This window comes from Myotis lucifugus, unplaced genomic scaffold, assembly GCF_000147115.1.
Source record: "Myotis lucifugus unplaced genomic scaffold, Myoluc2.0 scaffold_26, whole genome shotgun sequence".
NCBI classification, from domain to species: Eukaryota; Metazoa; Chordata; class Mammalia; order Chiroptera; family Vespertilionidae; genus Myotis; species Myotis lucifugus.
In genome coordinates, this window is record NW_005871074.1 from 9155705 (window position 1) to 9181936 (window position 26232).

The window sequence follows — 26232 nt, forward strand, 5'->3', positions numbered from 1 at the left end:
ACATATGGGGAGGTGAGGGCGTGTGCTGGGAGTGTGGGGCAGCCAGGGAGAAGTCAATGGAGGAAAAAGAAGTCTAGGGTAATACTTAAAACAATAAAGACTCGAAAGAGAAAAAACAAAGCTTTAAATCAGTAAATCTAATAGTTTACATGAAATGCAAATGTTTATTTCTCTGGAACACATATCCAGGTATATGATTGGCAGACCATATTGTAAGTGTATTTTTATATTTTAAAAGGAATTAATAAAAGGAATTAAAGCAGGGGAGGAATGGTGGGTTGGAAGAGATCCACCAATGAACTCATATCATATATGTATAACCTATGGACACAGACAAAAAGATGGTGAAGGCCTGGGTTGGGGGGTGGGGGCAGGGTGGTAGAGGTCAATGGGGGAAACAGGGGACATATGTAATAATTTCAACAATCAAGATTTTTGTAAAAAAGGAATTACCAAAATATTTTACAGAGTGTTGTACTATCTTATATTTCCACTGGCAATTTATGAGAGATGAGTGTCTCATTCCTGCCGTGGTGATCACAATTCAGTATTAAAATTAATAGACCTTCTTATAGATGTGTAGTGATATCTCCTGAGATTCTGACTTGCATTTTCCAGTAACTAATGATATTGAACATATTTTCATGTGCTTATTTGTTCCCTTTTTGTGAAATATCTCTGAAATGTCTTTTCCCATTTTCTAGTTTGATTTGTTTTTAATAAATTTTTGAACAACCTATACATTCAAAAGAGAGATATCTATTATGTGAATATGTATTATGCCAGATATATGGTATGCAAGTATATTCTCCATTGTTGTAATTTGTCTACATTTTTTCCCAGAGGACATTGATCAGACATTTTTGCATTGTTCTCTTGGGCTCAGTGAGCATGTTCAGGAGAGTTCTTTTTAATTCTCTTTCGGGTAATCATGTAACTTCATTTCACTAGGGTCAGTTTTGGAGATTTATCTTATTCCTTTGTGTAAGACATCTTTTCCTGATTATTTTATTAATTCTGTTTCGGTGTCTGCTTCTTTTTTTTTTTTAAATATATTTTATTGATTTTCCACAGAGAGGAAGGGAGAGAGACAGAGAGTCAGAAACATCGGTGAGAGAGAAACATCGATCAGCCGCCCCCTGCACATCCCCCACCAGGGATATGCCCGCAACTCAGGTACATGCCCTTGACCGGAATCGAACCCGGGACCTCTCAGTCCGCAGGCCGAGGCTCTATCCACTGAGCCAAACCGGTTTTGCCATCGGTGTCTGCTTCTTAGAAGGCTCTCTCAGCCTCCACTATAAGGAAGTACAGAAGAGGAACCCACAAAACATCCTGGAAAGAGATTTGGGGGCCTCCACTAGCACTTTGCCATCTTCTGGGCAAAGCAGGCATCTATTTATTCCTGCCTTCTCTGTGCTACTCAGCAGAAAGGACCAGTGGCATTTACCATCCCGAGCTGCTGCCTCTGTTCTTTCCCTGACAACCAGAGTGTGTGGGACTCATCAGGGCTCCAGGATTGGTGAGACAGATGCTAGTTCCTTGGGCAATTGTGGTGAAGTGGAGGCACTGCATGCGTGGATCAACTCTTTCCTACCCCAGGAAGAAGCACAGAGCTGGGATTTTCCATCCATACACTCTGGACAGAGTTGGGGTGGGGATGAATCAACAGTGGCTGGTAGCCACCGCCTCTATTGCTGCCTGGGTGTCTAGACTGTGCTGAACCCATCAGATCTCCAGGACTCCTGTCACAGATACTAGTTCTTTGGGTCAGCCCCTCAGAAACATTAGGGCTCTGGCCTTGTGAGCAAACTATTCCCACCCATCAGTAGGACGGTAACTAGAGGATGTCTTCCTGATCATATGGCAGGGCTCTGGGGCAGAGTTTCTGGAGAAAAGGTCTCCCAATCTTCCCTACTGGCTTTGGTAACTGATTTACCACTTTTATGTTGTGCAAGAGGCTGTCTATTCATTTCTGGTTTCTCACAAAGGGAAACTGTGAAGTGTTGCTGAATTGGTGTGTTCGTTGGGGATAGAGGAGCCAGGGCTTTTTACTCCACCATCGAATTTAATTTCGATGTTCATTGTAACACATTTTAATAGTTTTTAAGAATGTTTGTGTGATAGTTTCAATACGTGCCTCATGTCAATATTAGTATCAGTGGTTGTGTTTTCCCGTTTTTGCTGTGATTTCCTTGCTTGTTGATATAGGATGTGATTTCCAGTCGCATTCCTTTTTTTTCTTCTTTTTTTTATTGTTCAAAGTTTTACATATGTCTCCTTTTTCCTTGATTGACCCCCCCCCACCCACAGCTATGCTGCCCCCTTCCTTGCAAGCTCCCCCTGCTCCAGTGTCTGTGTCCATTGGTTATGCTAATATGCACGCATACAAGTCCTTTCCTTGCTTTCTTCACATTTAAATAATCTAGATTTGAAAGCAGTCACCCAGGTTAAATGTAGATTTAGTGTGTTCTATTGTTCCAGTGACAATTTGGCTTTCCTGGGTCCTTTGATGTTATATTGTTGTGCTCTGCTGGAGCTCCTGCCAGATCTCTGCCTGTGCAGCCTATAGGGGTCAAAGGCACTTTGCTGTGACAACTTGTATTGCCAGGTGGGGTTGGATGGTGAAGAACCCATGGGAGGGAGAGCATTTCCTCTGACTGTTCTCCAGCCACAGGATGCCAGTAACTTCCAAACTGTTCTCCTAACCAATTGCAGGTTTTCACATTCCCATCAGCCACGTACAAGAGTTCCAAGTGCTCCAGATCCTCACTAGTACTTATTTTTCATTTTTAAGAATGTATCCTTATTGATGAAAGTATTACAGATGCTATTTGTTATTTTGATGTTGATTTGACAAGACCCTTATCAGTTATATGCTTTGCAAATATTTTTCCCCATTTCATGAGTTGTCTCTTTCTAGATCATATCCTTTGACATGCAAAAGTTTTTGTAATTTTAATGAACTCCACTTTATTTTTGGTTATTGTTTGTGCTTTCTGTGTCAGAACTAAGGAAAGACTCCCACTTCCATATCCAAATTTATGAAGATTTACCCCTATAGTTTCTTGTATGAGTTTTATATTTTCAGCTCTTATATTTGGATATTTGATCCATTTGGACTTAATTTTTATACATGGTATGTAGTCATTACCTGATATTATCTTTTGCATATGGATTTTCAGTTTTTCTACCACAATTTGTTGATGAGACTATTTCTTTACATTGAATAATCTTGGAAGTTATATAAAAATCTATTAACTGTAGATGTATGAGTTTATTTCTGAACTCATAATTCTATTGCATTGGTCTGTATATCTCTCTTATTATAGTACCACACTGTTTTGATTGTTGTAGCTGTGTAGTAAGTTTTTATTATTAAAAAAAACTCTTACACAGTTTTAATTGGGTTACATAGCTTTTTATTACTGAGCTGTAATATCTCTTTTTATATCTTAGATACAAGTTTTTAAAAAAATGTATGTACAAACAACAACAAAAAATAAACTGGAGTTCATTAAAATTACAAAAACTTTTGTACATAGATACAAAACATACTTAGATATAGAACAGAATAATGGTTGCCAGATGGGGATGGGGCTTGGAGGACTGGGTGAAAAAGGGAAGGGATTAAGAAGTACAAGTTGGCATTTACAGAATATTCACAGGAATGTAGAGTACAGCATAGAAATTTTTGCAATTATATTGCAAAAAGTATTTATGGTGCCAGGTGGGTACTGAAAATATCAAGGGAAACATATTGTAAATTATCTAATATAAAATAATATTAATGTAAACTGTAATTAAAAATAAATTTTAAATGACAAATAAATAACTGAAATAAAATATATGTATTATGAATCATTTCATCTAGGCCCATGGTTGGCAAACTGCGGCTCGCGAGCCACATGTGGCTCTTTGGCCCCTTGAGTGTGGCTCTTCGTAAGCCTTAGGAGTACCCTAATTAAGTTAATAACAATGTACCTACCTTATATAGTTTAAGTTTAAAAAATTTGGCTCTCAAAAGAAATTTCAATCGTTGTACTGTTGATATTTGGCTCTGTTGACTAATGAGTTTGCTGACCACTGATCTAGGCCATAGCTTGCCTTTTTATTTCCTCAATAATATCTTTTTAACAATGAATACACCTTGTTTTTTTTTTAAAACATATTTAGCTTTAAGAAAGAACAAGTGGAAAGCACAGGAAATTTCCCTGCATCCTCCCAAATTAGTTACCCTATTATTAACATCTTGGATTAGTATGCTATTTAGGTTACAATTTATGAGTCAATATTAATATATTACTATTTATTAAATCTTACAGCTTACATTAGGATTTATTTTTTTTTCTGTTTCTGTTTTGCTTGTTTACTTTATGTTTTTAGATTCAATTGTTGATATATATTTATTTACATTTTATTGTTCATATGTTTATCTTTATCTTTTTTCTTAATTTTCTTGAAGAAGTATTACATTAAATTATTACATTTCATATAATACTGGTTTGGAGGTGATAAACTCCTTTATTTTTTTTTTTTGTCTGGGAAGCTACATGTCCTTCTATTATAAAAGTTTCTTTCAAAATTTTAGAATTCTTTATTATAGCAAGGTTTTTTGGTGGGGAGGGCATTATAGGCAGATGATTGTAAAGAGGGAGAAATTGTAGGTAAATCAAAAGGAAATGGGATATCTGGTGAATAACATTGGTTAATTGGCTAAATCTGTACATTTCATAATGTCTAGAAAGTGAGTATAAAACCACACACTTCATGTACAAACCATTCATGAATGTACCTTTATGTACTCCTGTTAGAGGCATTGCTTTTACCAAGGATATGCTGCAGAGATTCCAGATTCAGTCGTGACACTAAGCACCTGTTCTGGACTCAGGTAATGGCAACTTCCAGAGATGTGCATGATTGACAATCTTGTGTAAGACTTTAATTTTCCCAAATTCCTTGAGTGATAGAGTGAAAGCAAAGAAAATATAGGCTTTGATCATGTTTCTTCACATATACTTTCTATTTCTGTCCTCCTCTTATATTTTTTATATTTTGTTGTCTCTATCCTAAGCTTACTGTCATAAAATTTATTCAGAAAAGTCCACTAGTATAAAGAATATTCATATGGATTACCATACAAGAACCACAGGGACTTATAAATGCCATAATAGACAGATGGCATAAAATGAGGTTGAAAGTTAATTTGAGTAAAATAGGATGATTCTTAGATTTAATTTGACCATAAAGACAACTATCAAATTTGTATGAAAGTTTTTATTTAGTATAATTTACATTTCTCAAAGGGAAAATCTGTATTAATTACTTTTATGTCTTTTTATGTATTTAAATATTCAGGGGATTGTTGCAGTTGGTGAATGTCAGTTACGGAATTGAACCATTGGAATCCACAGCTATGTTTGAGCATATGCTTTATCAAATAAATAATAATAAAGCTGATTTTCTCCCCTTACAAGACAATTATCCTATGATCCAATTGGGAGATCAGGCCTACAGGATTCTTGTGAAGTCAGAAGTAAGCCACCATATTCTGAAATTTTAATTTTGCTATGTTTGATAAACTTATTCTCATAGAAATTTGTTACATTTAGAAAACAAATTTAACCATATTTATTATATTAAAATATTCTCTTGTAAGACATTTATTTTAAGTATTTTATGAATATATTTTATGAATATATAAATAAGAATATGTTTAGCTATAAAAGAACCATAGGGACTTGTAAATGCCATAATTGACAGATGGTATAAAATGAGGTTGAAAGTCATATGTAATTGGAAGTGTAGTAATATAAACAAACACACTTTAAATATAAACATTATCATATTTCCCTAGTTGCATTTTTATTGAATTTGCATCCTACTAATGCAATGATATCCAGATTTGCTGGTTATTATTTTATCCATATTTTTCTTGCCACTACATATATTAACATTGTACAAAAGTATTATTTTGATAGAAAATTTAAAAGTGGAAAAAATAAAAATGTTGTCCCAAATATCATTATCTAGAGATAGTGTTCTTAGAGTTTTGGAATATTTGGTCCAATTTTTAGAATGTATCTACACTAATAAAAGACAAACATGCAAATTGACAATACCTTTGCTATGCCTTAAGCCACGCCCACCAGCCAATCAGAGCAACTATATGCAAATTAACCCAACCATGGGCGGCCGGCAGCCACGGAGCTGGAGCAAGCAGGAGGCTTGATTGCCCCAATGATGGAGGAAGGCAAGCCTCCTGCCTGCATCATGGCCAGCTCTGAGCTCCACTCAAAGCAACAAAGTTTCAATTATAGAAGATAAATAAACCCCACATACCTGCTTTCAGCCGGCCATGACCATGGAGCTGGAATGAGCAGGAGGCTTGAGTTCCTCTGGTGATGGAGGAAGCCAAGCTTCCCTCCCGATCGCCCTGGCCAGCTCTGAGCTCCACTCCAGGCTACAAAGTTTCAATTATAGAAGGTAAATAAATCCCAGAATAAAAAAAAGAAACATCAGCCCCTCATCCAGGCTGGTCAGGCACCTCAGTGGGGACCCCCACCCTGAAGGGGGTGTGACCAGCTGCAAACAGCCATCAGCCACTCACCCAGTTTGGCCAGGCACCCCACTGGGGACCCTCACCCTGAAGGGGGTGTGATTGGCCTGCAAACACCCATCATCCCTCACCCAGGCTGTCCAGGAATCCCAGCAGGACCACCACACTGATCCAGGACACCCTTCAGGGCAAATCTGCCGACCCCCACCCATGCACCAGGCCTCTATTCTATATAATAAAAGGGTAATATGAAAATTGACCTTAACAGCAGAATGACTGGGAATGACTGGTCACTATGACCCACACTGACCACCAGCAGCCAGACGCTCAATGCAGGAGCTTCCCGCTGGTGGTCAGTGCACTCCCACAAGGGGAGCTCTGCCCAGCCACAAGCCAGGCTTATGGCTGCCAGTACAGCAGTGGTGGTGGGAGCCTCTCCTGCCTCCTCAGCAGCACTAAGGATGTCCGACTGCAGCTTAGGCCTGCTTGCTGCTGGCAAGTGGACATCCCCCAAGGGCTGCCGGGCTGCCACAGGGATGTCTGACTGCCAGCTTAGACCCAATCTCCTGGGGAGCGGGCCTCAGCCAGCAGGTGGTCATCCCCTGAGGGGTCCCAGACTGCAGGAGGACACAGGCCTCACTGAAGGATCCCCCCGAGTGCACAAATTTTTGTGCACAGGGCCTCTCGTCTTCTACAAATGTGGATTTATAAATGTATAGATTTTTTTAAGCAAAAAATGATCTAACCATGTATGTTTCTTCGAAATTTCATTTTTTGCTCTTCAGAGGACAATGCATTCTTTCACTTATTAAATTATTTTATGTGTCTTATTTTAAGTAATATTGGTTAACATTATTTAACGTATTATATATATATATATATATATATATATATATATATATATATATATATATAAATATGTAAAAATTGCCACTTAGTTCTAGTTAAAATGCAGAATGATCCAATAACTTTAGCAAATAATCTGGCACTTTTTCTTTCCCTCAAGGAAACACAGACATGAAACTTTATTTTAGTCACTTAACACATTGGTGTTAATACTATTTCCCAACAGAAAAGAAAAACACATCTGGACTGTCTCCAGTTTGCCCTCACAGAAAATCCATAATCTACAGTTATCAGAAACTAGTTGGTAAATTAAAATATTGTAGCAACTTTTCAGAATCTTCTTTTTCATGATACTCATTAGAGCATCATCTCCATGTCAAAGGATTCACTCTGGGGCTGCTGAAACCTGGTTGAATAACCTCATGATCTTGTGAAGAACCTCCTGGGCCTCCTGGTTGTGTTGCTATGCTCTTCCAGGGTGAGGGGGGGACAGGGTGTGAGGACTCCTGTGGCATTCAGTCTGAGGGAAGGGGCAGAGGAAGGGGCCTGCAGTCTGTCCCTTCCAGAGGGAGCACAGTGGCCAGAGACCCAGGGTGCCAGCAGCAGGGGCCCATAGGGTCAGCACACTGTGAGTCTCCAGAGGGCAAGGCATGGAGGGGCTCTCAGCCTTCACATGCTGAATCTTCTATCTCCACTGCTCCACCACCTCAGCCCCACCTTTGTCAGGGCATGGGGAAGAGGCCTGCTGGGGGCTCCAATCTGTTGGGGGGCCCTGCCCCACTGGGAGCAGTGGCTACTTTGGACTGCTCAACTCACTCCCTGCTCCAGCAGTCTGGCGCTTTCCTAGCATTTTGCACTCCCACAATTACTATATGACTCAGGAATCCCACAATTACTATATGACTCAGGAATTCCATTTCTAAGTACCAAGAAAAAGGAAAGAAAAAAATTGCACAAAGACCTGTACATTAATGTTTATAGCAGCTTTATTTATAAAAGCTGAAATGTCTACAAATGATCAAAAGATAAATGTATAAACATGTTGCAATGCATATCTTCAATGGCACACTACTTAGGAAGACGCTAATGAATTACTAATAATCACAAGATGGATGAATCCTCAGTGAAAGAAACCAGATAGAAATGAGTACATGCCATATGATTCCATTAATATGAAATTCTGGAATAGATCATTGTAACCTATGTTGAAAACAAACAGCAGATCATTGGTCATTGGTTTCCTTGAGCCAGGTGGCTATTGACTTGGAAAGAGGGTAATGACAACATTCTTGGTCTTACTTATGGAAATGTTACATGGCTGCGCATATATATATATATATATATATATATATATATATATATATTTAAATATATATATACTTAAATATATATATATATATATACTTAAAATGGATGCATTTTGTTGGGTGTAAGCCACAATGAAATCAATATAAATAACTAAAAGTATAAAAATGATGAGAGGCAATATTTGGGGGAAAGTTGATGGGAGTTTGTTAGCTTGAAGGTTGGAGCAAGATTTTAGAGGGAGGTTTTGAGAGAAAGGAAATATGGCTTCTCCCTCATTGCAACAATCTTTTTTTTTGAAGATTCTAATGATAAAAAATATGAAGTAAAAGCTTCTGATGGTGCCTAAAATATTCGTTTGGAATCTCACCTGCTTATTTACTTAGTCGGCATCCATCCTCTTATTTTCCTGTTATCTGTATCTTTATGTATCGATATTTATTTATCTACTAGAGGCCCATTGCACGAAGAGATTCATGCAATAGGCCTTCCCTTCCCCTGGCTGCTGGCACCGGTTTTCCTCTGGCCCTGGAACCCAGGCCTACGCTCCAGCCAGAGCCTTCAGTCTTCGCTCTGCCGTTTCGTCCCTATGTATGCAAATTAACCGCCATCTTTGTTGGGTTAATTGGCATACTCTCTTGATTGGCTGGTGAGCGTAGCAGTGATATGGTTCATTTACATGTTTGTCTATTATTAGGTAAGATACCTCTCTGTGTGAACATATATAATGCACATAATTATAAACCATATAAGAATTTTAAAAATGGTTTATTTATCTCATGTCCTCTGTTTCACAGAAAAAATTGGATGCTGCACTATTAACAAGAACTCTGAAAATACAAATCTTTATGGATAAAGCCTTGGTATGCATTATTGATACATTTCATTATATTTTTGTTTTGTGTTTAAATACAAAGGGAATAATAAACATCTTTTCTTTGAAGTAAAGATATTATTTAAAGTGTTCAAAACGTGTATTTCAATACAGCAGGGCATAAAGATATGTCAATTGCCTCTTCATTGAAATACGGAGACCAGTATTTATGGTATTATTATCTAAATCAGTATGCAGTTCCTGTAACAATGTATAACTTTGTATGTGTGGGAGGCTTCTACTACACTATAATACATTGGATTATGACTACCTGCAGATATTTCCAGTCCACCCCAAATTGTGGTGAAATTTTCTCTCTTAAATTGATTTCCATTTTAAAACAAGTATTTCTTTTATTACTCAATTGGTGATTCCTGTTATTGAGTATTTTATTTCATAAGATTATTTTATGCTTTATAAACACTTGTAATACCTGGTGGAAGTTATATATGTTAATAATGGGAAGAATTATTCATAGGAATGCTCACTTAGTTATGGGAATTCTTAACAAAGCCATATGGATCAGAAGTTAAAAAGTCTAATTTGTCTGTTATCACTGATATTTTTTCATCAGTCTCTCAATGACTGCCATAATGTTCCATCTTTTTTCTTTTTTAGGTTCTTTATTGTTTAAAGTATTACATATGAATCCTCCCCCGCCCCCATTTTCCTCTCCCTGCTCATTCCCCCCACCCCTCTGCAAATGCCCTCACCCCACCTACTGACTGTGTTCATGGGTTATACTTATATGCATGCAACAACCTCCTTTGGTTGATCTCTCCTCCCCTTCCTCTCCCTCTAATCCCCCATTGCCTGTGAGGTTGGATTGTCTGTTCAATGCTTCTATGTCTCTGGATCTATTTTAGTTCATCAGTTTATGTTGTTCATTATATTCCATAAATGAGTGAGATCATGTGATATTTATCTTTCTCCTAGTGGCTTATTTAACCGTTTGAGTCCCAAGCAGCACGATCGCGCTGCTGAGATTTTATGTCGAGAAAACGTACGATTCGTTTGAGTCCCAGGGGGTATTGAAAAAACACTGTCGAAGAATCCCAAACAGCACAACCGCGCTTTCTCTAAATGAGTACGAAAAGACCCAAACAGCGTGATAGCGCTTGTTTTATTTTATGTCGAGAAATACCAAGCAGCGCGATCGCGCTGCTTGGGACTCAAACGGTTAACTTAGCATAATGCTCTCCAGTTCCATCCATGCTGTTGCAAATGGTAAGCGTTTCTGCTTTTTCACAGAAGCATAGTATTCCATTGTGTAGATGTGCCACAGTTTTTAATCCACTCATCTGGTGATTGGCATTTAGGTTGTTTCCAAATCTTAGCTATGGTAAATTGTACTCTATGAATATATGACTGCATATGTCCTTTCTGATTGGTGTTTCTGAATTCTTGGGATATATTCCTAGAAGTGAGATTACTGGGTCAAATGGGAGTTACATTTTTAATTTTTTGAGGAAACGCCATACTATTTTCCACAGTGGCTGCACCAGTCTGCATTCCCACCAGCAGTGCACAAAGGTTCCTTTTTCTCTACATCCTTGCCAGCACTTGTCGTTTGTTGATTTGTTGTTGATAGCCATTCTGACAAGTGTGAGATGATATCGCAATTTCCTTTTGATTTGCATCTCTTGGATGATTAGTGACTTTGAGCATGTTTTCATATGTCTCTTGGCCTTCTGTAAGTCCTTTTTTGTAAGGGGTCTATTTAGGTCCTTTGCCCATTTTTTGATTGGATTGTTTAATCTTCCTTTTGTTAAATTGTATGAGTTCCCTATAAATTTTGGAGAGAGATAAAACCCTTATCAGATATAACATTGACAAATATAATTTCCCATGAAGTGGGCTTTCTTGTTGTTTTGTTGATGGTTTCTTTTGCTGTGCAGAAGCTTTTTATTTTGATGTAGTCCCATTTGTTTATTTTATCCATAGTTTCCATAGGTGCTATATCAGTAAAAATATTTCTATGACATGTCTGATATTTTGCTGCCTATGGATTCCTCTAAGATTTTAATGGTTTCTTGTCTTGTGTTTAAGTCCTTTATCCATTTTGAGCTTCTTTTTGGTGTAATTGGTGGTCTAGTTTCCTTTTTTGGCATGTATCTGTACAATTTTCCCCACACTATTTATTGAAGAGACTATCTTGACTCCATTGTGTGCTTTTGCTACCTTTGTCTAATATTAATTGAGCATAATGGCTTGGGTCGATTTCTGGGTTCTCTGTTTGGTTCCATTGGTTTATATGTCTATTCTTGTGTCTGAACTAGGCAGTTTGGAGAACAGTGGCTTTCTAATATAGCTTGATATCTGGTATTGTGATACCTCCAACTTTGTGCTTCTTTCTCAGGATTGCTGAGGCTATTCAGGGTCTTTTTTTATGCCAGTTGAATTTTTTGGAGCATTTTTTCTGATCTGTGAAGTATTGGTATTTTAATGAGGATTGCAATGAATCTATAAATTTCCTTGGTGAATATGATCATCCTAATAATGTTGATTCTACCGATCCATGAGCATGGTATATTCTTTCATTTTTTTATGTCTTCCTCTATTTTTTTTTCAAGGTCCTGTAATTTTCTGACCACAGGTATTTTACCTCCTTAGTTAAGTTTATTCCTAGGTATCTTAATTTTTTTGTAATGACAATTGGGATTGTGTTTTTAGTTTCTCCTTCTGTAAGCTTGTTGTTGTATGAAAAAAGCCATAGATTTCTGAGTGTTAATTTTATATCCTGCTACATTGCAAAATTCACTTATTAAGTCTAATAGTTTTTCTTTATGGAGTCTTTGGGGTTTTCTATGTACATTATCATGTCATCTATGAATAATGACAATTTTATTTATTATTTTCCAATTTGGATGCCTTTTATTCCTTCTTTTTAAAAAATATATAATTTTATTGACTTCAGAGAGGAAGGGAGAGGGAGAGAGAGTTAGAAGCATCAATGAGAAAGAATCATCGATTGGCTGCCCCCTGCTGGGGATTGAGCTTGTAACCCAGGCATGTGCCCTTGCCTGGAATCGAACCCAGAACCCTTTAGTCTGCAGGCTGATGCTCTATTCACTGAGCCAAACCAGTGAGGGCTATTCCTTCTTCTCTGATCGCTATGACTAGTACTTCCAGTACTATGTTGAACAGGAGTGGTGAAAGTGGGCATCCCTGTCTTGTTCCTGTTCTTAGGGGAAATTGTTTTAGTTTTTGCCCATTGAGTATGATGTTAGAAATAGGTTTGTCATGCAAGGCTTTTATTATGTTGAGGTATGATCCCTCCCACTGTGCTGAGTTTTTATCAAGAAAGGGTGTTTGATTTTGTCAAATGCTTCTCTGCATCAGTTGATATGATTATTTGATTTTTGTCTCTCAATTTGTTTATGGGATGTATCACTTTTATTGATTTGCAGATATTGTAACAACCTTACATCCCTGGAATAAATCCCACTTGGTCGTGGTGTATGATTTTTCTAATGTAATGCTAGATCTGATTTGCTAGAATTTTGTTGAGGATTTTAGCATTGATGTTAATTGGAGATATCTATACTAATAATCTATACTAATAAAAGGGTAATATGCTATTTAGACTGGATAGACCAGATGTATTCTGGACATCTTTTCTGACAAAGCCAGGGGCGTGGCCTGCCTGCAAACTGCCCACAGCCCCTTGCTCAGGCCAACCCCCTTCAGTGGGACCCCCATCCTGTTCAGGGGTGTGGCCAGCCTGCAAACTGCCTGCAGTCCCTTGCACAGGCTGTCCCAAACCCCAGCAGGGACCCCCACCCCGATTGGGGGTGTGGCTGGCCTGCAAACCCTCAGCGGCCCCAAGCCCAGGCCAGCCCCGCCCTCCAGTGAGGGCCCCACCACCCCAACCCGGGGCCCCCTTCAGGGCACGCTAGCTGGTCTCCACCTGTGCACCAGGACTCTATTCTATATAATAAAAGGGTAATATGAAAATTGACCCTAACAGCAAAATGACCAGAATGACCGCTGGACCAGTCACTATGAAGTGCACTGAGCACCTCTTGGTCCCTTTTCCAGGCCGGCAGGCTCCAATCACCTCATGGCCACCCGTGGCAGAGGTGGGGCCGGCGAGTGGGTGGGAACAGCCAACCTCTCTGTTCCTTCCCCTGGCCATCAGGTACCAATCACCAGATGGTGAACGGGGAACCGGGGGTGGGTGGCGGTGGGGGGGGCGGGGTCAGCTGCAGGCAGCTGAGGAAGAAGGCTCTGATTGCAGGCCAGGCTTAGGGACCATACCCACACACTTATTTTGTGCGCAGGGCCTCAAGTTATCCTATAATTCTCTTTCTTTGTAGTGTCTTTATCTGGTTTTGGGATTAGGGTAATGTTGGCTTCATAGAAAGAGCCTGGAAGTGTTTATTCCTCTTGAATTTTTTTGGAATAGTCTGAGGAGGATAGGTTTTAGTTCTTCTTTGAATGTTTGGTAAAACTCTCCTTTGAAGCCATCCAGACCAGGGCTTTTGTTTGCTGGAAGTTTTTTGATGACTGCTTCAATTTCATCTATAGTTATATGCCTATTCAGGTTTTTTTTTTTTATATTTCCTGATTGAGTTTTGTATTTTTCTAGAAATATGTCCATTTCTTCAAGGTTGTTCATTTTGTTGGAGTAGAGTTGTTTGTAGATTTTTTTTTTACAATTCTTTGTATGTCTGTGGGTTCAGTTGTTACTTCACCTTTTTCATTCCTGATTTTGTTAATTTGGGTACTCCCTCTTTGTTTCTTGGTGAGCCTGACTAGAGGTTCATCAATCTTGTTTATCCTTTCAAAGAACCAGCTCTTAGTTTCATTGATCTTTTGTATTGTTTTTTGGTCTCTATGTCATCTATTTCTGCTCTAATCTTTTTTATTTTCTTCCTTCTGCTTACTCTGGCCTTTTCTTGTTGCAAGGTTAGATAATTTACTACCATTTTTTCTTGTTTTTTGAGGTAGACCTTAGAGCTATGTATGAATTGCCCACTCAGGACTACTTTTACTGTGTCCCATAGATTTTGCATTGTTGTGTTTTCATTGTCATTTGTCTCTAGAATGCTTGTATTTTTTCTTTGATTTCTTTGGTAACCCAGTCATTATTTAATAGCATGCTATTTAGCCTCCATGTGCTTGATTTTTTTATTGTAGTTGATTTCTTATTTTATGCCATTGTGATCTCAGAAGATGCTTGATATGATTTCTTTCTTCCTGAGTTTGAAGAGACTTTGCCTGTGTCCCAATATGTGGTCTATTTTTGAAAATGTCCTATGTGTAATTGAGAAGAATGTGTAATCTGTTGCTTAGGGATGAAATGTTCTGAAGATGTCAATTAATTCTATCTGATGTAGTGAGTCATATAACATTGTTGTTTCTTTGGTGATTTTTTGTTTTTGTTTAGGGGATTTATCCAGTTGTGTCAATTTAGGGGAAGGGAGGGAGGCCCTGGCTGGTGGCAGCATCATTCGGCCTGGGGAAGGGTGACAGTACCTGGCTGGCAGCTGGCAGCCACTAGGGATCCTACCAGTGCACAAATTTCATGCACTGGGCCTCTAGTTTTAATTAATATAACTATCATATTATATGATATCTGCTTTTTGTCTAGGAATTTCCTGGTATATAATTTCATATTTTTAATATTTCTATGTCTTTGTAATGTAGGTGTTTTAATTTTAATTTGCACAAGGTATCTTTTTTTATAGCCTTTCCTTTTTGGAGTATTGATGATTTGTGATTATTGACTCATTTACATCATCATATTTTTATTTCTTTTGTCTTACTTTTCACATATTTAGCCTTCAAAAGGATCACCTTCACTCATACCATACACATGCTGTAGTGTGTAAATTTACAATGTGGTTTAGTGAGAAAGGTCATATACAGATAAATGGCAAAGTGCAAACATAGCATTTTAGGGAATTAGGAGAATAGAATCATAGAATCCCTTTTGTCTATATCAGAGAAATGTGACCATTGGATTTTATTTTCTGTTAGTAATCTTCTGCAGAGTTGGTGAAGATATTGAAAATCTCAAATGCCACTTTTTATGCTCTTCACAAACACTTAGAAATGTGTGTGGGGGGAAAAACAATATGAAGGATTTCAGAGAAAATATTATGATTTTTGTTCTCTTAAAGGAGGGTATATTCTTAAATTTTCTCACTATTATGGTACTCAGAGCTCTGTGTCAGACCAAAAGACTTAGTGGTTTAATTAGAGACTTGAATTCTGATTCTTACCCTTAGTGTTTATACATTCTTGGAATGTTAAATTTTGACCCTTAATTTTTGCATCATAAACAGGAAGATAATCAGAATCTCATCATTTTAATATTATTTATTAATATGTAAAGGCTGTATGTTTATTTCTAAAACTTATTAAGCACTTGATAAATCTTAATCTTTTGCCTTTGTCTTTCACTTAGTCACTTATTATAGTATTTCATATCTATTGAAATGTGATATATTAGTAATTTCACTAGTGATTAAGAAATAGAACTTGTCTTTCAGTATGATTATATGGGCTCTGAAGTGGCTGTTGCAACCGAGAAAATTGTCTATATCTTTGGTCTTATCAACACTGTAAGTGTTTATGTTTTGTATTCTAAGTAAGCAGCATTCTCAATTATGCAATAACATTATTTGTATGAATAGAATTAACATTTTTATAAAAGTATAGTCCTACCAACCTGTTTCACATCCAATTCGTCTTCAAATTACAGTAAATTGAATATAGTAGCGTTCTGTATAGAGATGTAATGTTATATCTGTGATTATCTAAACTGTATATCATGTATCTTCTGTTTTCAGATGTTTTCCCAGCTAAAACTCACTGTTATGTTAACATCTTTGGAGATCTGGTCAGATCAAAATAAGATTTTATGTACTGGGGATGCTAATGAACTACTACAAAGATTTGTGTCATGGAAAGGAAGCAATTTGTTTCATAGGTCCCACGATATGGCATTCTTGTTGATGTAAGTTCCTTATTTGCATTGATAATAGGGTTTATAAAGTTATTTGATATTTTAGCTATCAAAACTACATACAAATGTTAAGTATAGTGACAAAAAAAAGAATGTATGAGTACAATGTTGGCAAAGTGCAAAGTAAAAACAGATAACAAGGTAGCATAAAAAATCATGGTTGGCCATTATTGTCAGAGTGGACTATTTACCTGTGGAAATGTAATGAACTGGAAAATATAGAAGTCTTGGGATATACATGGGCCTCTGAGGTTTTAAAGATTTTCTTAGATGCAAATAACTGAAACCATCATTTTAACATTAAATAAAATATAATAAGTTAAGAGAATGCAATAATTGTATATAAAGCTGGTTGCAATTCACAAGTTTAAAATGGTAATGTGCTTACCTCTAGTATTCTATATTGAGCTAAATTGTAGCTATTTAATTACTTGAAGTATACCTTACAAGGGATTGTGTAGAGATTTTTGTTTTAATAATTTAAATATTTTAGATTTGAAAAACTCATAATTCTGAAGTCTGAAAGAATTATAGAATACACTTATAAATCTATTGGTATATCCTGTAGAATCTAAGGTGAGGTTTGGGAATTTAGGAGCAACTTTAAATAAGAACTAAAACGAATGAGGGCAGTTTGTACATCCTATTTCTCTTTTTCTTAGTGAGTCTACTGCATGTTCTGTCTCTCTATTTGTCCTCCAATCCAACATTTTATATACTTTAAAGGTTTCGCTATGTGAAAATCATGGCAGTAAGCTATCCTGACTGTTACAACCTAGAATTACATCCACCCAGAAGTGACAACAAGTGTTGATTAAATATTTGGAAGGAAGGATTAGGCACTGCTGGGTTCTGGGGTGTGTAACAAATAATGTTGAAGCATCTCTTAGAACTTAACTTTGTAGAAACTATATGAGGTTACCCAAATACAAAAATGATTAAATGCATTGGAGTTAATATGTAATATTCTCATTTTAATGAAAACATCGCTTTATTGAGGAATCCAATTCTTAGGAAGTCATTAAATTATTAATCATTTAAAATGCACTTATCCTCAAGAAAATTTTTATTATTTAGTTATAGGGATCATCCAAATTACGTGGGAGCAACGTATCATGGAAGGGCATGTGATCCAAAGCTTGCTGCAGGAATTGCTCTGGTATGCATTTTATGCCCATCTCTTTAATAGTTATGTACCCTGTTGAAAGTTAATATCCACTTCAAGGGGGAAAAGTACATAGAGTGTATCTACCACACCGTTTTGACAGAATTTTAGAAAGTGTTTTTTTATAGATTATGGAAACTCAAATGGTGTAATACGAAAAAGGGTTTTTATTATGGTAAAATACATATAAAATATAGTATCTTAACTACTTTTAAGTACATAGTGCAGTAGTGTTAAGTTCATTTACATTGTGTTAAGCTTATCTGCAGAGCTTTTCATCTTTCATAACTGAAACTTTGTACCCTTTGAGCAACATGGCCCTATTTTCTAAACCTTCTAGCCCCTGACAACCACCATTCTACTCTCTGCTTCTCTGAGTATGACATTTTTACATTCCATGTATAAGGAAAATCATGTAATATTTGTCTTTTCCTGACTTATTTCACTTAGGATTGTATTACCCTGCTGCATCCATAATTTTGCAAAGACAGGATTTTATTATTTTTATGTCTGAATAATATTTCATTTTGAGTGACCTTTTCATATCTTATATAATAAAAGCCTCATATGCAAATCAACCCATTGTGTAGATGTACCACAGTTTTCTAATACACTCATCTGCTAATGGGCATTTAGGCTGTTTCCAAATCTTAGCTATTGTAAATTGTGCTGCTATGAACGTAGGGGTGCATATATCCTTTCTGATTGGTGATTCTGCTTTCTTGGGATATATTCCTAGAAGTGGTATTACTGGGTCAAGTGGTAGTTCCATTTTTTAATTTTTTGAGGAAACGCCATACTGTTTTCCACATTGGCTGCACCAGTCTGCATTCCCACCAGCAGTGCACGAGGATTCCTTTTTTTCCACACCCTCCTCAGCACTTGTTGTTTGTTGATTTGTTGTTGATAGCCATTCTGACAGGTGTGAGATGGTACCTCATTGTTGTTTTGATTTGCATGTCTCAGATGATTAGTGACTTTGAGCTTGTTCTTATGTCTCTTGGCTTTCTGAATGTCCTCTTTTGAAAAGTGTCTATTTAGATCCTTTGCCCATTTTTTGATTGGATTGTTTATCTTCCTTTTTTTTTTTTAAGTTCTATGAGTTTCCTGTAAATGTTGGAGATTAAACCCTTATCAGAGATAACATTGACAAATATGTTCTCCCATGCAGTGGGCTTTCTTGTTGTTTTGTTGATGGTTTCCTTTGCTGTGCAGAAGCTTTTTATTTTGATGTAGTCCCATTTGTTGTTTATTTTCTCTATAGTTTCCATTGCCCTAGGAGCTGTTTCGGTAAAGATATTGCTCCGACATATGTCTGCTACTTTGCTGCCTATGGCTTCTTCTAAGATTTTTATGGTTTCTCATCTTACGTTTAAGTCCTTTATCCATTTTAGGTTTATTTTTGTGTATGGTGTAAGTTGGTGGTCTAGTTTCATTTTTTTGCAAGTGTTTGCCCAGTTTTCCCAACACCATTTATTGAAGAGACTGTCTTGTCTCCATTGTATGCTCTTGCCTCCTTTGTCAACTATTAATTGAGCATAATGGCTTGTGTTGATTTCTGGGTTCTTTGTCCTTTTCCACTGGTCTATATGTCTATTCTTATGCTAGTACCAGGCAGTTTTGAGAACCGTGACTTTGTAGTATAGTTTGATGTCTGGTATTGTGATCCCTCCAACATTGTTCTTCTTTCTCAAGATTGCTGCAGCAATTCAGGGTCTTTTTTTATTCCAGATGAATTTTTGGAGAATTTATTCTAGGTCTTTGAAGTATGCCATTGGTATTTTAATGGGGATTGCGTTGAATTTATAGATTGCTTTGGGTAGTATGGACATTTTAATGATGTTGATTCTACCAATCCATGAACATGATATATTCTTCCATTTGTTCATGTCTTCCTCTATCTCTTTTTTTAGCATCTGAAATTTTCTGAATACAGGCCCTTTGTCTCCTTGGTTAAGTTTTTTCCTAGGTATCTTATTTTTTTTTGTTGCAACAGTAAATGGGATTTCATTTTATTTTCTCTTTCTGTGAGTTCATTATTGGTGTATAGAAAAGCCATAAACTTCTGGGTGTTAATTTTATATCCTGCTACATTGCTGAATTCATTTTTTAAGTCTAGTGGTTTTTTGATGGAGTCTGTGAGGTTTTCTATGTACAATATCATGTCATCTGCAAATAAGAACAGTTTTACTTCTTCTTTTACAATTTGGATGCCTTTTATTTTTTCTTCTTGTCTGATTGCAATGGCTAGTTCTTCCAGTACTGTGTCGAACAGGAGTGGTGAGAGTTGGAATTCCTGTCTTTTTCTGTTCTTAGGGGAAATGGTTTTGGTTTTTGCCCATTGAGTATGATGTTGGCTGTGGGTTTGTCATATATGGCTTTTATTATATGGAGGATCCTTCTATTTCCACCTTGCTGAGAGCTTTTATCAAGAAAGGGTGTTGGATTTTGTCAAATGCTTTTTTTGCATCAATGGATATGATTATATGGTTTATATCTCTCAGTTTGTTTATGTGGTGTATCACATTTATTGATTTGAAGATATTGTACCATCCTTGCATCTCCGGAATGAATCCCACTTGGTCCTGGTATATTATCATTCTAATGTAATGCTGGATTTAATTTGCTAGAATTTTCTTGAGGACTTTTGCGTCTATGTTCATGAGAGATATTGGCCTGTAATTCTCTTTCTTTGTATTGTCTTTATCGGGTTTTGGGATTAAGGCAATGCTCGCTTCATAGAAATAGCTTGGAAGTGCTCCTTCCTCTTGAATTTTTGGAATTGTCTAAGGATAGTAGGTTTTATTTCTTCTTTTAATGTTTGATAAAACTCCCCTGTGAAGTCCTCTCATCCAGGGCTTTTGTTTGTTGGAAGTTTTTTGATTACTGCTTCAATTTCCTCCACAGTTATTGGCCTATTCAGATTTTTTGATTCCTCCTGGTTGAGTTTTGTAGGAATATTTTGTCGTATTTTTCTAGGAATATGTTCATTTCTTCTAGGTTGTCCAGTTCGTTGGGGTGGAGTTGCTCATAGTATTTTTTTATGATTCTTTGTATTTCTATTGAGTCTGTTGTTATTTCACCTCTTTTATTTCTGATATTGATTATTTGGGTCCTCTCTCTTTGCTTCATGGTGATCCTGGCTAGAGGTTCATCAACCTTGTTTATCCTTTCAAAGAACCAGCTCTTGGTTTCTTTGATCTTTTGTATTATTTTTATGGTCGATGTGTCATTTATTTCCACTCCGATCTTTATTATTTCCTTCCTTCTGCTCACACTGGGCTTTTCTTGTTACTCTCTTTCTTGTTCTTCAAGTTGCAGAGTTAGATGGTTTATTACCAGTTTTTCTTGTTTTTTTGAGGAAGGCCTGTAATGCTATGAACTTCCTTCTCAGGATTGCTCTCACTGTGTCCCAAAGATTTTGGATTCTTGTGTTTTTCATTGTTATTTCTTTCCAGGATGTTTTTTAATTTCTTATTTGATCTCTTTGGTAACCCACTCATTGTTTAAAAGTATGCTATTCAGCCTCCAACTGTTTGAATTTTTGTGATTGTTTTTACTGTAGTTGATTTCTCATTTTATGCCATTGTGATCTGAGAAGATGCTTGATATGATTTCAGTCCTCTTGAATTGGAGAGACTTTGCCTATGTCCCAAGATGTGGTCTACCTTTGAAAATGTCCCATATGTGCTTGAGAAGAATGTATATTCTGTAGTTTTGGGGTAGAATGTTCTGATGATGTCGATTAACTCCATCTGATCTAGTGAGTTGTTTAGAATTGATGTTTCTTTGCTAATTTTTTTGTCGAGAGCAGTGGTTCTCAACCTTCTGGCCCTTTAAATACAGTTTCTCATGTTGTGACCCAACCATAAAATTATTTTTGTTTCTACTTCATAACTGTAATGTTGCTACTGTTATGAATCGTAATGTAAATATCTGATATGCAGGATGGTCTTAGGCGACCCCTGTGAAAGGGTCGTTTGACCGCCAAAGGGGTCACAACCCACAGGTTGAGAACCGCTGGTCTAGAGGGTTTATCCAGTGATGTTAGTGGAGTATCAAAGTCTCCTACTATGATTGTGTTTCGTCAATATCTCCCCTGAAATCTTCCAGAAGTCTTTTTATGTATTTGGGTGCTCCTTCATTGGGTGCGTAAATGTTTACCAGAGTTATGTCCTCTTGCTATATCAATCCTTTTAGAATTATTAAGTGGCCTTTCTTTTCTCTTGCTATGGTATTCACTTTGAGGCCTATTGTTAACCCAGCTTTTTTTTCATTTCCATTTGCCTGGCGGTATTTTTCCATCCCTTCACTTTCAGCCTCTGTGAGACCCTTGTTCTGAGGTGAGTCTCCTGTAGATAGCATATATGGGTCATGTTTTTGTATCCATTCAGTCACTGGATGTCTTTTGATTGGAGTACTTAATCCATTTATGTTATTATTGACAGGTACTTGTTTGTAGCCATTTCTGTGTTTTATGCCTGTGTTCCTTCCTCCCTTTCTATTTCTTCTTTTTACAGCATTCCCTTTAGCATTTCTTGCATTGCTGGCTTGGTAGTGATAAATTCTCTTAGCCTTTTTTTTTTTGTCTGCGAAACTCTTGATTTCCCCTTCAATTTTGATTGATAGTCTTGCTGGATAGAGTATTCTTGGATTCAGTCCTTTGCTTTGCATCATTTTGTATACTTCATTCCATTCCCTTCTAGCTTGCTATGTTTCTTTGAGAAATCATTTGACAATGTAATGGGGGATCCTTTGTAGGTAACTCCCGGTCTCTCACTTGCAGCCTTTAATATTCTCTCTTTGTTGTTAACATTTGCCATTGTAACTATGACGTGTCTTAGTGTGGGTCTTTGGGGATTCATCTTGCTTGGAACTCTCTGTACTTGTGTAACTTTTTTCTTCCCCATATCAGGGAAGTTTTCTGTCATTATTTCTTCAAATAGCTTTTCTAGTCCTTGCTGCTCATCTTGTCCTTCTGGCAGCCCTATTATACATACAGTGGGGCCTTGACTTACGAGTTTAATTCGTTCCGAGACCGAGCTAGTTAAGGAGCTCATTAAGGAGCTTGTTAAGGAGCTCATTAACTTAAATTACTCTATCAACTCAATGCAAAAAGTCGGCGGAGAGACAGCTGGTATCTCAAAAAACTCGTTAGTCAGGACACTCGTAAGTCAAAGCCCCACTGTATGTTACTGTTTTGTGTTGTCCCAAAGCTCCCTTAGGTTCTCCTGGTTTTTAATTTTTTCTCCAGTTGCTGTTCAGATTGGGCTTGTTTCTCTACTTTATCTTTTAACTCACTAATCCAGTCCTCTGATTCTTCTAGTCTAATGTTGGAACCTTCCATAGAGTTTTTGATTGTAGCTATGTCACTTTTGATTTCTTCCTGATTTTTGAATAGGTTGTTGATTTTCTCGTTCATCTGGTTTATGAACTGTATGACTATTACTCTGAATTCTTTTTCTGTAATGTTGAATGCTTCTGTTTCACTTATTTCCTTTCTTGGTGATTCCTCTTTTCTTTCCAATGTGGATTGTTTCATTGTCTCCCCATTCTATCACCAGAAGGTTCAAACACCGAGTTGTGGGAGTCTGGGCCGAGGGCATTGGGAGCTTTGTGCCACCCGAGTGTCACTGAAGAGCTTCGACACCAAGACGTGTGACTGCCAGAGGTCAATGGAGTCAGGATTAGAGTCACCGGTGCTCAGTGCAGCCTCACACACACACCTAGAATCAGGGATGCCACCTGTGCCATGCTGAAAAAGAGACCCTGCTAGAATGTGTTGAAAATCAGAGTACCCTAGCGCGTGCCAGGAGTCAGAGTCCCCCTGTGCCCGTGCTGAGAATCCAGTATCAGAGTCTCTGTTGCTTGGTGTGGCCTAGTGCTAAGAATACGGGTCCCTGTGTGCACATGCTCCAAGAATTGGAGTCACTGGCTCTTGGTGTGTGTGCACTGGGAATCAGGGATCCCATGCACTTGCGATGAGAAACAGAGTCAAGTCAATGGTGCTCAGTGCTGCCTCTCGTGCAGAGAATCAGGGTCCCTGGTCTGCTTGGGGGCCGGGTTGCACAGCCGCCCTGTGTTGACGGGAGGTCCACTCCTGCACTGTGGGAAACAGACTTCCTTGTGCGCTTGCCCAAAATTAAAGTCAGGTGGCATAGCTGCCCTGTGTGAGTGTGGGGTCTGGTTGTACCAGTGCGTGCTGTGGGAAACAGCCTCCCAGTGTCTGCGCTCCCAGGCTCAAATTCAGGTAGCACAGTTTCCCTGTGTGGGCCTGGGGTCTGGTCATGCGAGTGCACACTGCGGGAAACAGCCTCCCAGTGTCTGCGCACCCAGGCTCAAATTTGGGCAGGAGGCCTGCTTGCGCAGAGTGGGTCTAACAATTCCTATGCCCCTCCAACAGCCTGCAGGGACAGGGAAGGGCTCTGTGACTCACAGAAGTCTGCGGCTAGGATGTCTGGATTCTTGGTGTTTGTGGGTCTGCAGCTGTGATTGCAGGTCTTTGTCCCAAGTGGCTGTAGGGTCACGGTTTGTGTCTGAGACCAGATTGGGTGGCAGACTTTCTCTATTTTCTTGTCTCTGGATTTTATATTTGTTTATTTGCTTGGGTTCATTTTGTTCTTTTATTTTTAGTTCTTTGAGGTTTAATGTTGTGTTTTTCAATTGAGATCTTTCTCGTTTGGTTGGGTTTTTGTTTTTAATATGGCTTCTAATTGATTTTAGAGAGAGAAGAAGGGCGAGGGAGAAAGAGAATCATCAGTGAGAGAGAGAGAGAGAGAACTTCGATCAGCTGCCTCCTGCATGCTCCCCACCATGGATTTAAGCCTGTAATCCAGCCATGTTCCCTGACCAGGAATGGAACCAGTGACCCGTTGGTGAATGGGATGGCACTGAACCAACTGAGCCACACAGGCCAGGGTTCTTTGTTTTTTAATGTATGCATTTATACCTAAAAAATTTCTTCATAGCCCAGCTTTTGGTGGATCCCATAAGTTTGGATATGTTCTATTTTAATTTTCATTATTCTGAAGGTATTTTCTAATTTCCTTTTCACTTCTTTGGATTCATTAATATTTAAGAGTATGTTGTTGAAGTAGCACAGCCATGTGAATTTTCAAGTTTTTCTTTTTCTCATTGATTAGTAGTTTCATTCCATTGGCATTAGAAAAGATACTTTGTATAATTTCAATATTTTCAAAACTGTGAGATTTGTTTTGTAGCCTAACACGGGTTCTATACTGAAGAATGTTTATGTACTCTTGAAGAGAATGTGGTGTATTTTGTTCTTATTGTGTGGAATATTCCATGTATGGCTAACAAGCAAATCTATGATGAAAAAATGATAAAGCAACAAACCTTCTTTCCTAAAACTATTGATAAAGAAAAAATTGATTGCCAATTTAACTTTTAAAAAATTCTGTATTTCTCCAAGTATTCACTGGAAAAATAATACAGTGGCTAAAACAATGTTTATTCTCAAAAAAATTATTTGGATTCAAGCAGCAACCTAATAAACCCACAAAAAGAGTATTAATTTTATCTGTTTCTTGTCAATGTCATTTGGACTAAAAATATCATTTCTTAAAAATATGAAACACATCACAATTTACCAATTTTTTTCATGCTATATTCTTAAATTTTTATTTGCATTTAGGCAGTATGCCCACAAATTATTAATTGAAATGATCAAAAGGATTGAGAAATAACTTAAGCAATACTTTTTTTTTTGTACTTAGTATCCAAAGAGGATATCTTTAGAGGCATTTTCAGTAGTTATGGCACAGCTGCTTGGAGTTAATCTGGGATTAAGATATGATGACATCTATAATTGTTACTGTCCAGGAGCTGCATGCATTATGAATCCTCAAGCAATGTAAGTTGTTGTTTCTATAAACTCTATGTAGTTTTTGGTGGAATGTTTGTAGTAGTCTTTGATGTATAATTGCTTGCAATATAACTTATGGGTAAGAAGATTTATATTAAATAGATGTGTTGTTATTTAAAGATTATTAAATACAAACAGGATTCAATATTGTAGGAAATGTGCTTAATATTTCCATATTCAATGTGACAGTCCACAGAGAAACTATTTGTTGTTAGTGACTTTCTGGGGCTTGCTATAGTCTTGAAGTGAAATGTATTTATTCATTTTGAAAATGTAATGGGCATTGACTGTTTTGCAAGGTTGTGTGCTTGCCTTATCAATGGTTAACAAGGTAAGTAAGTCCTAAATATATAATACTAGAGGCCCGGTGTACAAAAATTTATGCACTACCCGGGGGCGGGGGGGGGGGGTTCCCTCAGCCCGGCCTGTATCCTCTCACAGTCTGGGACCCCTTGGGGGATGACCACCTGCTGGCTTAGGCCTGCTCCTGGGGGATTGGGCCTAAGCTGCCAGTCAGACATCCCTCTGGCAGCCCGGGAGCCCTCAGGGGATGTCCACTTGCCAGTGGGGAGCAGGCCTAAGCAAGCAGTCAGACATCCTTAGCGCTGCTGTGGAGGTGGGA

The 26232-nt window shown here is 37.7% G+C and overlaps 1 protein-coding gene across 1 annotated transcript in view; it reads left to right on the top strand.

The window, feature by feature from the left end:
• The window catches only part of LOC102436434 (A disintegrin and metallopeptidase domain 3-like), an 81310-nt gene that overhangs the window by 5529 nt on the left and 49549 nt on the right, over nucleotides 1–26232 (top strand). The window contains exons 3-9 of the mRNA XM_023751828.1: nucleotides 4815–4891; nucleotides 5359–5536; nucleotides 9508–9573; nucleotides 16085–16156; nucleotides 16385–16551; nucleotides 17638–17719; nucleotides 25462–25598. Coding sequence (XP_023607596.1) covers nucleotides 4815–4891; nucleotides 5359–5536; nucleotides 9508–9573; nucleotides 16085–16156; nucleotides 16385–16551; nucleotides 17638–17719; nucleotides 25462–25598 — 779 coding nt within the window. The remainder of the gene's footprint in view (nucleotides 1–4814; nucleotides 4892–5358; nucleotides 5537–9507; nucleotides 9574–16084; nucleotides 16157–16384; nucleotides 16552–17637; nucleotides 17720–25461; nucleotides 25599–26232) is intronic.